Genomic DNA, 14,722 nt, shown 5'->3' on the forward strand with positions numbered 1-14,722 from the left:
TCACTGCATTTTAAGACTTTATTAGGATCTGCGGGAACCCTGATGTTAAATTGACATAGAAGTTTGAGAAGTTCCTCCATGTATCCTGTTGAATTAGATGATTATAGAGTTTGGTGACATGGATGAGGAGACAGAAATGTGTTTGTACCATCCACTCCAGTTTAATAACCATGTCTCAGTATTAGTTAAAATGGCTGCCTCTGACTCACATCCTTCAAAGAACATTTGGTGTTTTACAGTGCTGCAAATTTCCCTGTCAAAGTTCACCAATAATTGAACTTCTTGGAAAAGATGTCCGTAGCTTCAGCCCTGTGAGCCAATTCATCTGACATGTCATTTTGAGAAATGTTATCCTTTAAAGGTGATCTGTGTAAGATTTAGTGGGATTTGATGGTGTCAAGTTGCAACCAGCGAAAACTTTTCCCAGTTAGCATTCCTTAAGTGTTCAGGAGGTTTTTATCGGGAACTGAGTTATCAGCAGAGGTGTCTTCCTGTCCAATCCAAACCATTAAAAATATCGAATAAAGCATTTTAACGTTTGATATCAGTGTTTCCCAGACACTGTTTGGCATTTTGGAGACAGGCAACTTTCCCTCCACATGCTGTTATGTGCTAACCCGTTTTCTATGAGAGGTTATCGCTTGCTCACCTTATTTCTGATCCAGACGTTAAGGAGGTTTTTACCATGAGTCCAATTATCGTCTACAAATGTATATTTCTCACCACAATGGCACAGCAGAGAGGTGGACGCAGATTTGTTTTAAATTAGCCCATGGTTACAACTTAACAATCTATGGGAGGGAAAGTTTGATATGGAACAATTTTGATAGCATTTTGATATGTCAAATATCAAAGATATATTGAAAGCTGCTACTGTGCTTTCATTCTGTAAGAGCATTTGACACTCATATTCCAAGGCAGAAACTGAATTTCTATGGATAACTATAGCAGAATATCCAGTCTCACAACACCACTAAATCACAATAGTAAAAATTAGTTCAAAAGATGGAGATTTAATGACTTCTATACAATGGGTCCTCATTTCAAAATAATAATGCTGTAACTGCCATCCAAAAGACCCCTGTGATTGTCACAAAAATGATTGATATTGTCTCCTCTATGGTTTAGATAAGATTAAGTACTTAATACTCTTGTCAGATTAGGGAACGATGGTGGTATCGGACATAAAGCAATAAAAATTAAAAAAAATAATTTGATTCACATAAGTGCACAGAGTTAAACAGTCACTGTACATGCAGTTCTGGTGTTTTATTAACTTTTTAACACGAATGCTTTAGATTCTTAGCAGGAGCACTGCTGCTCTGTCTGTCAGTCCTCCTCAGACCTTGTTTAAAATCAGGTCAGAAAAGGTGTACAGATAGCAGCACGCGAGCAGTGTCAAATGTTGTTGCACTTTGAAATGGAGCTGTGAGCTCAAAGAGCAACATTGTGTTTTTATCCCAAAACCTCGATAAGGGATGCAATCTAAAAATTCAGTGACCCATGCAGCTGAGACGACAGGCACAAGTCGCCCCCTCACCACATGATTTATTGAAAAAGAGCTTGAAAGTATGGTGATGTTTCGGTCACAGACATCAGCCGTCAACACTGTCTAAGTAGATATGACAAGGAGGCAGTGGAGCAGCATTCAGTGAAGACGAACAAATACCTTAGTTTAGAGCTGGCCCAGGGACTTAATTTGTGAAAATAGTGTTGAACTGCTGCTTTGGTGTCAGAGAAGTTACTTTTAAATGTAATGCTGGAGCTATGCTGATTGCTCTCTTAAGCTGTACGAGAATGCTCAAAAAATTATATGTCATGTAACCATGTTTGTTCAAGTCTCCAAGAACTGCACAAGGCTTTGAAGCCAATTTTAATAGTAACCAAAAATGGAATAACACCATCCAGGTCCATCACGTGATGCCATATGGACTAAAAGTTGTTTTTTTTCCCCCACAGACTAACATTGTGAAAGAGATGTCTCAAAATATGTGGATACATTTTTTTTTTCACTACTGTTATGATTTGATCAATCTAGTCTTATGACAGTTCAAAAGTCTAGCAGAGATGCATAATTATATTAATTTAACCTCATTCATGTTAGCGCAGCGTTTGTTTGAAATCTAGTGTTGGCAAAAAAATTGTTTTTTCCACATTTCTGATCCCTTGTCAGTATAGCTAGCTTCTATACTATACTATATTATGTTAATGTTCTGTCACACCAAACATCCAGCTGAACCCTGTTAAAACTCTCAAATTCTAAATGGAAAAAAGGAAATGAACAGTCGAATGTTGGTATTGAATAGACAGATCTGTTTCGCCTGGCATAATTCTGAGACAGGTACAGCCTGCAGTAAATCCTTAAAGAAGCTCTCTCCTTCCATCTTCTTAAGCTTACATTAGCCTACTCTGTGGCACATTGAGTATAAGGGTGATTATGGGATTTACAGTCTATGACTGTCTTATTGTAAGTTGCAGTAGATCATCAAGAGATATGCAGTAGGACTATAAAGATCTAACACAGTCATCCTGTGATTTGTGACTGAACATTGATATTTTCTTTTATTACATCCTACATGGCAAAGCTGTGTCAAAACTGGCAAGAGGAGGAAGTAGAAAACCAGGGCAGACATATTGTTGATGCAATATTATGAATTAAATTTAATAATAAAAAAACAGGTATATATATATATATATATATATATATATATACATATATATATATATAGTTCAGTATACACAACCACAATCATGGGGAAGACAGCTGACTTGACAGTTGTCCAGAAGATGGTCACAAGGACACCCTTGACAAGGACAGTAAGCCACAGAGGGTCATTGCTGAAGAGGCTGGTTGTTCGCAGAGTCCTGTATTGAAGTATATTAATGGAAAGTTGACTGGTATGAAAAGGTGTACAAGGAACAGAGATGACCGCAGGCTTGAGAGGATTGTCAAGAAAAGTCAATTCAAGAACTTGAGAGAGCTCACAAGGAGTGGACTTAAGCTGGTGTCGGTGCATCAAGAACCACCACACACAAATGTCTTCGGGAAAACGGCTAAAGAAATCGCACTCCTAATGTCAAGCCACTCCTGAACCACAGACAACATCAGAGGCGTCTTACCCGGGCCAAGGAGAAGAACAACTGGACTGCTGCTCTGTCCTCCAAAGTCCTTTTTTCAGATAAGAGCAATTCTTTCTTTTTATTTGGAAATCAAGGTCCTAGAGTCTGGAGGAAGAGTGGGGAGGCACAGAATCCAAAGTGTTTGAAGTACAGCTTGTTTCTGCAGTCAGTAATGATTTATGTCATCTTCTGGTGTTGGTCCACTGTGTTTTATCAAGTCCAAAGTTAATGCAACTGTCCACCAAGAGTTTTTAGAGCACTTCATGCTTCCATCTGCTGAAAAGCTTTACGGAGATGCAGATTTCTTTTCCAGCAGGACTTGGCATGTGCCCACAGTGCCAAAACTACTTCCAAATGGTTAGCTGACCATGATATCTCTGTGCTTGACTGGCCAGCCAACTCGCCTTAAACCCCATAGAGACTCTATAGGGTATTGTAAAGAGGAAGATGAGAAACACCAGACCCAAAAATACAGACAAGCTGATGGCAGCTATCAAAGCAACATTGGCCTCATAACACCTCAATAGTGCCACAAGTTGACCGCCTCCATGCCACACCGCACTGATGCAGGAATTCGTTTATTTACTAAAACTGTAGATTCTTGGAGGGGGAGGGACTGCACAAGCTGTTTGTGAGTTTGTGATGAGGACTTGCAGATGCATGTTTTCCTTTGATAATTACGTAATACATAGATTCGCACTCAGGTATTGACCACCACAGGCTATGAGTCACATTTTAGGTATGGGGAGTGGAAAAGCACAAGTCTGTAAAACTCCATATGAAGTTAGTTTTTTTTTTTCATCCAATGGGCAACAGTGGGCCAGGGTCAGAAAAAAATTGAAACTACACAAATTAAGAAAAAAAAAAAAAAACTGTGGCTGTAAATACATACAGTCACACTCAGGACCTGTTGGCATGTGTGACTGTTGTGGAGAGATGTCAGAGTGCAGCTCAATTCTGGTCCCTGACATAAAGGCTGAAAACACTACATTCACTTTAGCCCTAGTCCAACTCATGAGATGCAGACTGTGCATAGAAGTCTGCCACAGGCTGTTTATATCAGACAGATTTCTCTTGCCCTCACGCCATCTCTCAACACTATTTTTGCAAGGGCACTGTCACTGCAGCCTGGGCATAGCAATGCCCAAGACGATTGTGAATATTACAAATGAAATACAAACAACGCAGTGTGTTTTTTTTTTTTTTTTGTCTTATAGTCACTTCTCCAGCGCTAGCATAGTGCTAAAACTAAGTACAGCCATGGCCATGACTACCAATGCCCAAACTCTTAATTCATCTTTTACTGCGACCACATAACTTCCTGTGATGGCACTGGGTGCAAATATTTAAGTATTAACCCTTTGAGAGCACAATCAACATCAGTTCCCTTGTGCTGCTTTCCGACGCCCACACAAACCCGCACAAACTGGCTTGATTTCTTTTGAAAAACATGGGGGGGGAAGCCCAACAGCAACTTGGTAAGAAATGTTCAGTAAATGCAAGAAATTGGTAGATTTTTTTTTAATGCTCAGTTAAAAATATCCCAAAAACAATATTTCTAATCATCATTATTATACTGTAGCGGTTATTAATAACTATGTTAAAATTTGGATTTTGCACTCGTTAAAGTAAAAGGGGCACCATTCTCCATTCAGGAGAAAATTAAATCTTAAATTGTGACAGTGTTAAGACATGTCATTACTTTAATCAATCTCATAGTCTGTACCGTTTATTCTGTATACATTGATCTTGTTTCTCTCATGAAATAATATCCACAGACAACGACTTGGCGATAAATGAGGATAATTTATTTAGACTAGTAAAATGAAGAGTAAATAGATGAAATAGTATGACATATAAAAGGACAGTGAACACATAAAAGGGAACCTACGTGATGTATGTTCAGGTGATGTAAATAATTAATTATGGATGATAGTGGAGGAAATACGTGACCGTCTAAAACGTGGATGCGCACTGAACGGTGACGTAGAATTTAGAAATTTGGCATTAAAGCTTCACTATACGACATCAACTCTGATCACAAGAAAATGTTATTCTGCCTACTTTTGTCGACTTGATTAGACTTCTCCGGGGAGGTCCAGGTCCTCGCGTCACTCCAGGGGAGAGCTGCGGTGCGTCTTCCAGACGAGGTGACCCGCTGAAAGGCGGCAGCGGCGGCGGGCAGATGGAGTCGGTGTGCGGCGGTCTTTAACTGGCCTCGGTGTTCACCTCAGCGAACCGGTAAAAGTCTTTAAACAAAGTCCTTAAGGGCAGGCAACGGATGCTGATAGTTTGTGCAGCAGGTGTTGCTTCTAGATCTGTGGCAGAGTTGATGGCGAATCGCGGAGTGTCCTTCTCAATTAAAACTCGCAGAAATAATCAAAGTAATCCCACTGGTCTGAGGGAGTCACTTTAAATTATTAATTTGATTTTACTTAAAAACGAATTACCAAAAGTGTCTTTACTGACCAAAAAACTGGTATAAAGAAAAGCGTCAAAGAGATTTAAAAGAAAATGGCTTCAAAAGTTAAAGTTCAGCAAAGCTCTGGTGAGCTGTTGCGGCTCCGCTTATAAAATTGAAGAAAAGAAAAGTTGCGAGCGCGGATGCACGAGACGCACCGCGGTAAAAAGGAGCGAAGAAAAACTTCAGAAGAGAGAAGAGGAGAAGCCTTGAGAAGAGTGAGCTTAGAGAGAGAGAGAGAGAGAGCTCTGAGCTAACTTTAGAGAGAGTCACTCAGTTTTTATCTTTCGATTTGGGGGTGCGGATGGAAGGCGGAGTTAGCGAACTTTTGCACCGAGCGATCGCGCATCTGGTATAAGTTTCTAAAAGACCTAATGTAATTTAGGAGACATTTATGTCTCTGAACTTTATGACGAATTACGCGATCTAACCCGTGGTGTATAAATTCACGTATCTCCTCACCACTATAGTCTCATCACAGTAACTTCAAATGCACTTTAGGAGACCCAAAAGTAATTTATAACGTAACACATGATTCTGAAGATCCTTTGCTCAATTTTGTGAAATATGTGACCACACATAACATAACATTGTACCATGGATCCTAAGAAACTTGTGATTACTTAGATATAGGATTACTTTTAACATTATACAATGAATTCAAATTACGATATAATTACAAAGTTGGTTATGAGCTTACTAATAACTAAGACCACTAGATGGCAGTATAGCTCCATTATAACAAAAGGAGAGTAAAACGTACTTTACCTAACTCATTCAAATTACATGAGATGAAAAGAATGGGAGGTGCTCCTATCTGCTTACTGAAGCATGGAGACAACCTCACCCCCAGTCACAAAGATTAGGGAAGAAGGGAAATTTTTAACTTACAACCTTGGTCCAAGTCATTCTGTCAGATGTTTATCACAACACAGGGTTATATAATGGCTTTACCCAATGTTCGACCAGTTGGTTATCTCAGCAGGGGAGGCAATACAATGGTTGTTTGGTATTGCTTGGGTGATCCCAGGAGGTCGTTCAGATGCCTTACATCCTGTGGTATACTGATGGGGCCTTTGGAGTGCTTTACCTTCCACCATATGTCAGGATGGAGGGTGTCAGATACTAACACTTTGCCGTGGCTTAAGAGGCCAGAGCGTGTTTGCAGACATCCCCAGGGAGTATAAGTTAAGTTAATTAACAACCCCCTGTTGGATGTTTTGGGTTCGTAAAACAGTGTCTCTTGACGTGTCCCCCACTTGCCCAGGGGACATTGAGCTCTGGAGTTCCTCAGAGGGACAAATGTAATGACCACGCCAAGGCAGTCCACTACAATACAGTACTGTTTTTTAGGGTTTTAAGACTGAACTGTTGCAAAGTAAAGAAGACTTGTTGATTTAGAACAGCCTCAGTCACAGCGCCTTATCAATAGCGGCCGTCATTTCTATTATGTATCCCTGGTTCGTTGCACTGGTTCACCCTGGATTTCAACCGGTTGCATGTGGGTTGCGTTACGGCCCCACTGGCTGTGTTTTGAGTCCGGCACGGCACAGCACTGCAGGATCAGCTGGAGTGGCAAGACCGAGGCATTCCCGCGGTAATTACAGAATCACGCGCATTATATTGGTACAGAAGAAGTAATAACTCTATTCACTCCGTGGATTAATTATAGTGATGTCGATTCACCTCCATAACACCCAGTAAATTGCTCCATGCCATTTCCTTTCTATGGTTGTCCTTAAATAAGGATGTGTGGTGTCACAAATAATTTTGTGGTTCTTCACCTCCCAAATTAGCTTTTCCTCATCCGTGTTGCCGGTAATGACCTCTAAAAACCTCTGACCTCATTTTGACGTTTTGTTGATGTGGTTAAGTGAAATACAATCAGACGTAAACACGGAGTGTTTTATTCTGAAAAGTAACTGGATGTTTTAATGTTATATCACTGTCTGATTTCCTGTGTGCTCTGTTGTAAATTTGGATAAATTTATGTAAAGTGATCCATTGTCGGGAAATAACAGGAGGCTTGCGTATCTGATCCTCAAGCCTTCAGACTGCCAGAGTTGAGACAGAGTCGATCCGCAACGCAGTGGAGCCGGTGGAAATTAACACACAGACTAGAGTGTAATCTATCTGCTCCATCTGCCATGGCAGAGTGGAGCCGGACCGCATACAGATCTGGTGGAAACTGGGGGTTAACAACTTGACAACAGGTTGACAAAGACAGTTTGTCCTGCCCACTGTGCTGATTGGCCAGTCGTTATTCAACCCTAGGCACTCACTGGATCAATTTCTTTTTCAGTTGAGAAACAGCTGTTTCATATACCAATGCCAGACCAATTAGTCAACTTGTTGGAGTGGGCAGATTCAAAGGCCTGGACCCTGGCAAAAGTCTGAAGTGATTATCTAAAGTTGCGTCCTGACAGAACATGGAGAGAGTGGAAAGGAGTCATTTATAGCTTTTTTGTGCATATTTTATATTGGATGCAGCTGTGTCATCTCTAAGGAAAAGCTTTTTTGAAATCTAAATATCAAATTAAATGCTCTACGGCACAGAGCTCATCTGACATCTATGAATGGCACTAAGTGAAAAAGTGTGCTGTGGTCTGACAAGTCCACATTTCAAATTGTCTACCTGTCCAAAGAGGAAAAGGACCATCCAGATTGGTACCAGCTCAAACTTTAAAGCCAGCATCTGTGGTGATATGAAGGTGTGTTAGTGCCCACAGTATGGAAATTGTGTTGTATACAATAATACAGCACCTCTTTTACATTTAAAGGATATATTTGATATTTAAATTTATTATATTGACTTAAAAAAATCAAGTTACAGGGTTTTCTCTTTCCATCAGTGATAGGTATCAGGCTGAAAGCCCACTGCAGTGTGTGAGGCCGGAACAGGAGGTCAGCAGTTAAATGAACTTTTGTTCCATTTTACTGAGAGGATCCTTCATCTGCATTGAGCTAGAAGTAATGAAAGTGTGGTGGAGCATTGAAGATTGATGCCAGGGAACTCCCAGACCTCTTCCCTCTGCTTTTTACCCCCTCTCCTTCATCCATAAACACTCTTTCCTGGAGGAGAGGCAGAGCTGAGGAGGAGAGACAGAGCTGAGGAGGACAGAGACAGAGCTGAGGAGGACAGAGACAGAGCTGAGCTGAGGAGGAGAGGCAGAGCTGAGGAGGAGAGACAGAGCTGAGGAGGACAGAGACAGAGCTGAGGAGGACAGAGACAGAGCTGAGGAGGAGAGATAGAGCTGAGGAGGACAGACAGAGCTGGGGAGGACAGAGACAGAGCTGAGGAGGAGAGAGACAGAGCTGAGGAGGAGAGGCAGAGCTGAGGAGGAGAGACAGAGCTGAGGAGGACAGAGACAGAGCTGAGGAGGAGAGAGACAGAGCTGAGGAGGACAGAGACAGAGCTGAGGAGGAGAGAGACAGAGCTGAGGGTCTCGGGGGGTGCGGGGGGGGGGGCTCCAAGAATTTGTGCCCAGGGGCCCCTGTCCTCTTGATCCAGGCCTGATCACGCTTTCAAAGGGTTAAACAGAGAAATACAACGGTACACTCTCAGAATTTCATTTTCTCTCTTTCACCAAACTAGGACTAATGTTCACAGCAACTTAAAAATGATTTAGTCTCTGGCTTGTCTGATATCTAGTGTCGGCTAAAAAGTTTCACATCTCCAATCCATTATTAGTATAGTTAGCTTATGTATAATATTTGAATGTCCCTGCCACACAAAATTTCTGCCAAACCCAGTTTAAACTCTCAAGCTCTAAACGGGAAAAAAGGAACAGGTATTTATATTGCAGCCAAATTTGATTTAACTAACATAAGTTTCAACTCAACACCTATTAAGTTTAGTGACAGCGTCTTTCATGGTTCTGATGCTATAGTGGTGTCAAAATCAGTCAACAGACAGACATATTAACACCCAGAAAAGTGCTCTAAAGGCTTCTGTAGTAGTTTCTCTTCATTGGGTGTCTGCAGGATTACATTTCATCATGATGATGAACAAACACACTCAAGGTGAAAACAATACCAGCCGTAGGGACTTTGTTGCAACAAGCAAAGCTGAACCAACGTACGTCTTCCTTACAGATAAACTTAAATGATACACTTTGAGCTTCACCAGAGTTCCTGTTCATGCTTGCTTTTTCTTCCCTTTGCTTTGACTCCAGGTGGTCTGACCTTTCAATTATTTGAATAAACCAATAAACCTTCTTGTAAAGTGACAAGTTTTCAGAATAGAAGTTTGACTGCAGTTTTGAGGCATTTTATTTTATTCAACCGTGGGGGTTATTTGGGTTTTTTTAACCCAAAGAGTGGATATTGACTGGGCACTTCATTTGCCCGTTCATGGTGGACTTGATGATAGAGCGTGTAAAAGGGAAGGTTAAATTTGATGACATGCTAAGACACTACCTGGGAGGTTTTATATAGCTGATCCCCAGTCAGATGTCACACACACACACACACAAACACACGCACAAACACAAAGTCGTGTTCATGCATCTGACTCGGGTCCTGGTGATGTTGAATGATGCTGTTTAGGAGCTGAATTGAACGCAGAGCTGGTTTTACACACACACACACACACACACACACACACACACACACGCATTCACTGTCTCCCAGTTCACACATACTCATCACACTCCCAAAGCTTGAGTTCTTCTTGCACACACACACACACACACACACACACACACACACACACACACACACTCAATCGAGTACTTAACTTTATGCCTCATCCTAACTTGCGTTCTGTCATTCACGTGTGAGTGCATGGCAGCACCCTACGGAGCTTTTAGTCTGAGAGGTCCTGGCCAGTTACTTAGCCCAAGTAGCTAATGACCACACAATTTCTTCTATATCCAGCACGAAAGTAACGTCCATTACCTTGAGTCAAATCAGAGGTCTTAATCTGACCCAGGTGGCTCATACCAGGCTTTCTACACACACTGGCGGGGTCAGGCACAGAGTGCTCTTAGAACAGATTGCAAATCTCAACATGCACTTTGCTGATTATAAATACTTAGTTTGATGTCCTGCTAAGTTTAGGTATTATACATACCTTTACAAAGCAAATTGTCCCTTCATCTTAATATTCCATTGATCTGTATGGAATGAACAAATCTCTGAAATGAAAAGAATCCTCTACCAAGTGAATATGTTAACGATATTTTGATGTTTAGTTGGGACCCATTCATACAGTCCAGCTTTTAAATCATTTCATTAAAGCTAGCAAAAAAGCAGAGTTGCAATTGGCTTAACATTGGCACCAATGCAATGAATGCCACTGCACTGAGCAAACAAATAAATGAAAGAACTTATTGATGGCTGATCAACACAGAATCTTTCCAGTGATGTAAATTTCTTCCTCATCGTATCATAAATTGTTTCACCATCTGACATGCCTTCAAACTCATGGATCTGTTGCTCAAAGTTAACTTTCTGTATCCTATTTCATCTTCTTACTGGTTGTGGGACATTTGTTTCTTACATTACAGTGCTATTCCAGTTACTTTTTGGTTTTGGAGTAGAAGCAAAAAACAAAGGTTCAGTTTAGGGAAAGAGTTAAGGGTAAGTATTATACCCAAGTGGGCAACCTCTGATACTGAGAAATGAAGCCAGTGCTAAAGTGCCAAAAACTGTAGTTCATTGACTGGCAGCTCGAGGCTGACTCCAAAAAAGAATCAGTCCCTGTAGACATCCAAATTAAAATGCCCAATTTTACAGATGAAATAAACATGTTTAAAACATGGTACAAAATCAGGTTTGGTCTCTATAGCTAATTTCACCTGTAACTCACCCCCTTTTCATTTTTTATAAAGGCCCAACACTACATATATTTGAGGGTGGGGCCGCTTGGGTGGCAGGCTGTCGTTGCAGTCTATGAGTCAGATCCACCACTCACTCCTCAGCAGCTCCACCCTGTCATCCAAAATACGATAACTCCAAAAAAATAAGATGGCACTGTCGAAATGCTGAATTCAAAGCTTCAAAACTGCAGACCACAAACCAATGGGAGATGTCACGGTAGCTTGATTCATTATTTTTACCATTTGTGGTAATACCCCACGTTGGCTATTTTCAAAACTACTAAGGATACATTTTCAATTTCTTTGATGCATATCATTAAACTTTTGCACCTCCTTACACAAATAGGGTTTAAGAGATAGTGCCTGAGGTTTAGGGTTTGGCTTTGGGATTAGTGGCCTTGGGTTTAATGTTTCCAATATGACTCCTTTAAGGTTTTATGTAACTCTACAACTTCATATTTATTTGTAAGGGGGGTAATGTTAAGTACAGAAATAAAAAAAAAGAAATGTGGAAACTGTGTAAATGAAAATGTGATGCTTTTGAATTCTAGGAGACAACATGGCATACAGGAAGGTGTGTGACGCCCAGGGTGGCCCAATGGTCAGTGAGGTTCTGCACTGCTCTGGAGGCCTGAATCTTGACTGGGACCTGGACAAAGAAGAGCTACAGGAACCAGGACCCAGCATGGACCGCATGCAGATGCAACACGTAGACTGCCAGAGATCGGGTAGGTTTTGCTTTGATTGGTAAACACTCACAATGTCCTTTGACTCTTGCTGCTGTTAAGATATTTGCTAATTTGGTACAAACAAATTAACAAAAAAAAGATCTGGCCAAGTTTGTTATAATATCCAACATGTTCTCATCCCAAATCGTCACATGTTGCCGCTTTTTAGTGAACTTCCGTGTTTACATATTACACTCTAGGTATCCTTCTGTGTCTGCTGTTAATGTTCTGGGATGCTGCTCCCGATATCGGAATGTCAACAAAAGCACATAGTATTGTTCTGTACATGGTTATGTTTAGGTAACAAAAGTACATGGCAACTAATGCGGAATGTCAACAAAAGTACGTGCTTAGGATTAGGTGGTTAGCATTAGGCAAAAGAGGCAAATGGTAAGGTGTAAAAAAAAAAAACATTACCTTCAGACGAGAAGCAAACACCAGACTCGTGAAAGTTCGGGGTTTGTTGGATTCATCCACTACCCCTCCAACCCCTATAGGGATCGTCAGGCTCCTGATATTACGTTGCCACTGGCAGTGTTTTAACCTGATCGTTCAGTGTAGTATCATGCGGACACCACAGGTTCCATCTGGCTCTCCACTGACACAGTCCGTCTGCGCATCATGCTGCCGCTGCAGGTGGAGTTCAGCTATCCAGCGGAGTATCATAACATCTTGTATGGCTCTGTCAGGTTGCATTCTCAGCTGATGCCCCCTGGTGGCGTATCGGACATCCACAAAAGGTGGCTTTGTGTCAGGATCTTACGCCACAGTTACTACAAAAGTAGCAGTATTTCACGATGTAGGCATGAGAACAGGCTGCATTGCCAGTGAAATACCTCCAACAGTGTGGCCCAGTGACCAGCACATCACGAATTTCACTTCAGCTGACCTGACACAATTACAACATAGTAGATGAACCGAAATCCTTTGTTAACGAGTGCTTAGGACACTACAGTCATTTTAAAACTAATAATGCACAAGATACATATTGTAGAGTGTCATGCAGCTGATCTCATTGAAAGCAATATGCTTTTGTTAATGAAGAAGTAATTAGTGTCCTCTGCTGTTTAGAAGTTTACTTACTTTTAGCTCCACTAACAACACATATTAAATGCAAATGAAAACTGTCTGATTTATGTCAGGATGTTAACATGATGAGTTTGTGAATTATTAATAAACTCTTTGCTCCATTAATGAGAATCCCACAGCTCATAAGTGTAAAAAAGACAGTTTGAGTAGTAAAATATATTACTCAAATCAGCTGGTAACAATGCTAAATCTCATTTATAAAGTCTTATTTAAATATATGACTCAGTGTTCTTTGTGTAATTTATCTTGTGGTTGGGTGAGTTTCTGCCTCCTGCTTTTGATGATCTTATATAAATGTGTTTTGCACAGAATTCTTCAGAAACTCTTACACATAATTTGAAACAACCTGTCACATTGGAGAAAAAAAGCTGCTTTTAATGTGAGAAGTTTGCCACTGCCAGCAGCTGCAAAAGAGAGAAACTTCATAAGTACCCTCACGCTAGACTTGAGTTCCTAAGCTTTGAAGGACTCTGTTTTGAATTGTGCCCGGAGTTCGGTATCTGTAGTAGTTTTCTATCCCCACAAATGCCTTCTCAAGAAAGTGGGGTGATCGTTTCTAAACTAAGTATTAAGTTTTATTCCATATCCTATTTACAGTTTGTTTTCAGCATTACAGCTGGAGTTGGTTGTTAGTAAGTTACCAGTAACCAACTCCAACTGTCTTAGAAAAAGTCAGAGTGCATGAAGACAGCATGGGTCAGTTTAACCAATCATATTATTTATTTAAATAATTCTCAACAAAATGGTTGAGCTTTTTTTTCTTTTTCTCACCTTTCTCACTTCCAGGGTGTTCAGACCCCGGCCCTGACCCTGACCCTGAGCTGATGGAACCCATCCAGCCATCTGTCTCAGTTTCACCACATGGACGATTTGAACGACTCCAGGAAGATCCCAACTACATTTCCCACTTCACCAGGGCTCCAGGTCATAAAGGCCAACGACGACTCCACTGCTTCCTACTCAGGTAATTTTAAGCCTCATTCCCATTGCACAAAAACACTGTTAACACCCGCTAACATCTGGCTTTTTAGTGCAATGAGAATGCATGCGATCGGCAATCACACCCGAGTCAAATGACTCTGCAGTAGACACAGGTTTTGAATGCCTCGGGCTCAGATTGGCATTGATGGGAACACAACACTTAGGTGAACACTTTAATTCCAGCTCCTTAACTGGTGAGATGCAATGACGCGCCTTCAATACTTACTGTCTGTCTTCTCCTAAGCAGCTAAAACAGCGTTTGAAAGAGGGACTGAATATAGATATATTAAGAGAAGAAACAACTGAAAAGTTTTCAGAGACCTCTGTTCCTGCTGCTGTCTACTGTTTACTATCAGATGTAAAAAGTTGCTTCAAATCTACAATTATGAATTGAAAAATAAAGATGGAGGAAGAGTTAGGGAAAGTTAAAGAAAAAAGTTAGATTTTGAGAACAAAGTCAGAATATTACAAGAATACAATCTGAAAAAAATAAAAGGAATATTATGAGGAAACTGGTAAAT

General features: G+C 40.8%; 1 protein-coding gene across 1 annotated transcript in view; it reads left to right on the top strand.

Annotated features, from left to right (window-relative positions):
- The window catches only part of LOC121962737 (inactive N-acetylated-alpha-linked acidic dipeptidase-like protein 2), a 498,032-nt gene that overhangs the window by 26,330 nt on the left and 456,980 nt on the right, over positions 1–14,722 (top strand). Inside the window, exons 2-3 of the mRNA XM_042513024.1 lie at positions 11,955–12,131; positions 14,007–14,184. Coding sequence (XP_042368958.1) covers positions 11,963–12,131; positions 14,007–14,184 — 347 coding nt within the window. The 5' untranslated portion in view covers positions 11,955–11,962. The remainder of the gene's footprint in view (positions 1–11,954; positions 12,132–14,006; positions 14,185–14,722) is intronic.

Source organism: Plectropomus leopardus, chromosome 3, assembly GCF_008729295.1.
Source record: "Plectropomus leopardus isolate mb chromosome 3, YSFRI_Pleo_2.0, whole genome shotgun sequence".
NCBI lineage: Eukaryota > Metazoa > Chordata > Actinopteri > Perciformes > Serranidae > Plectropomus > Plectropomus leopardus.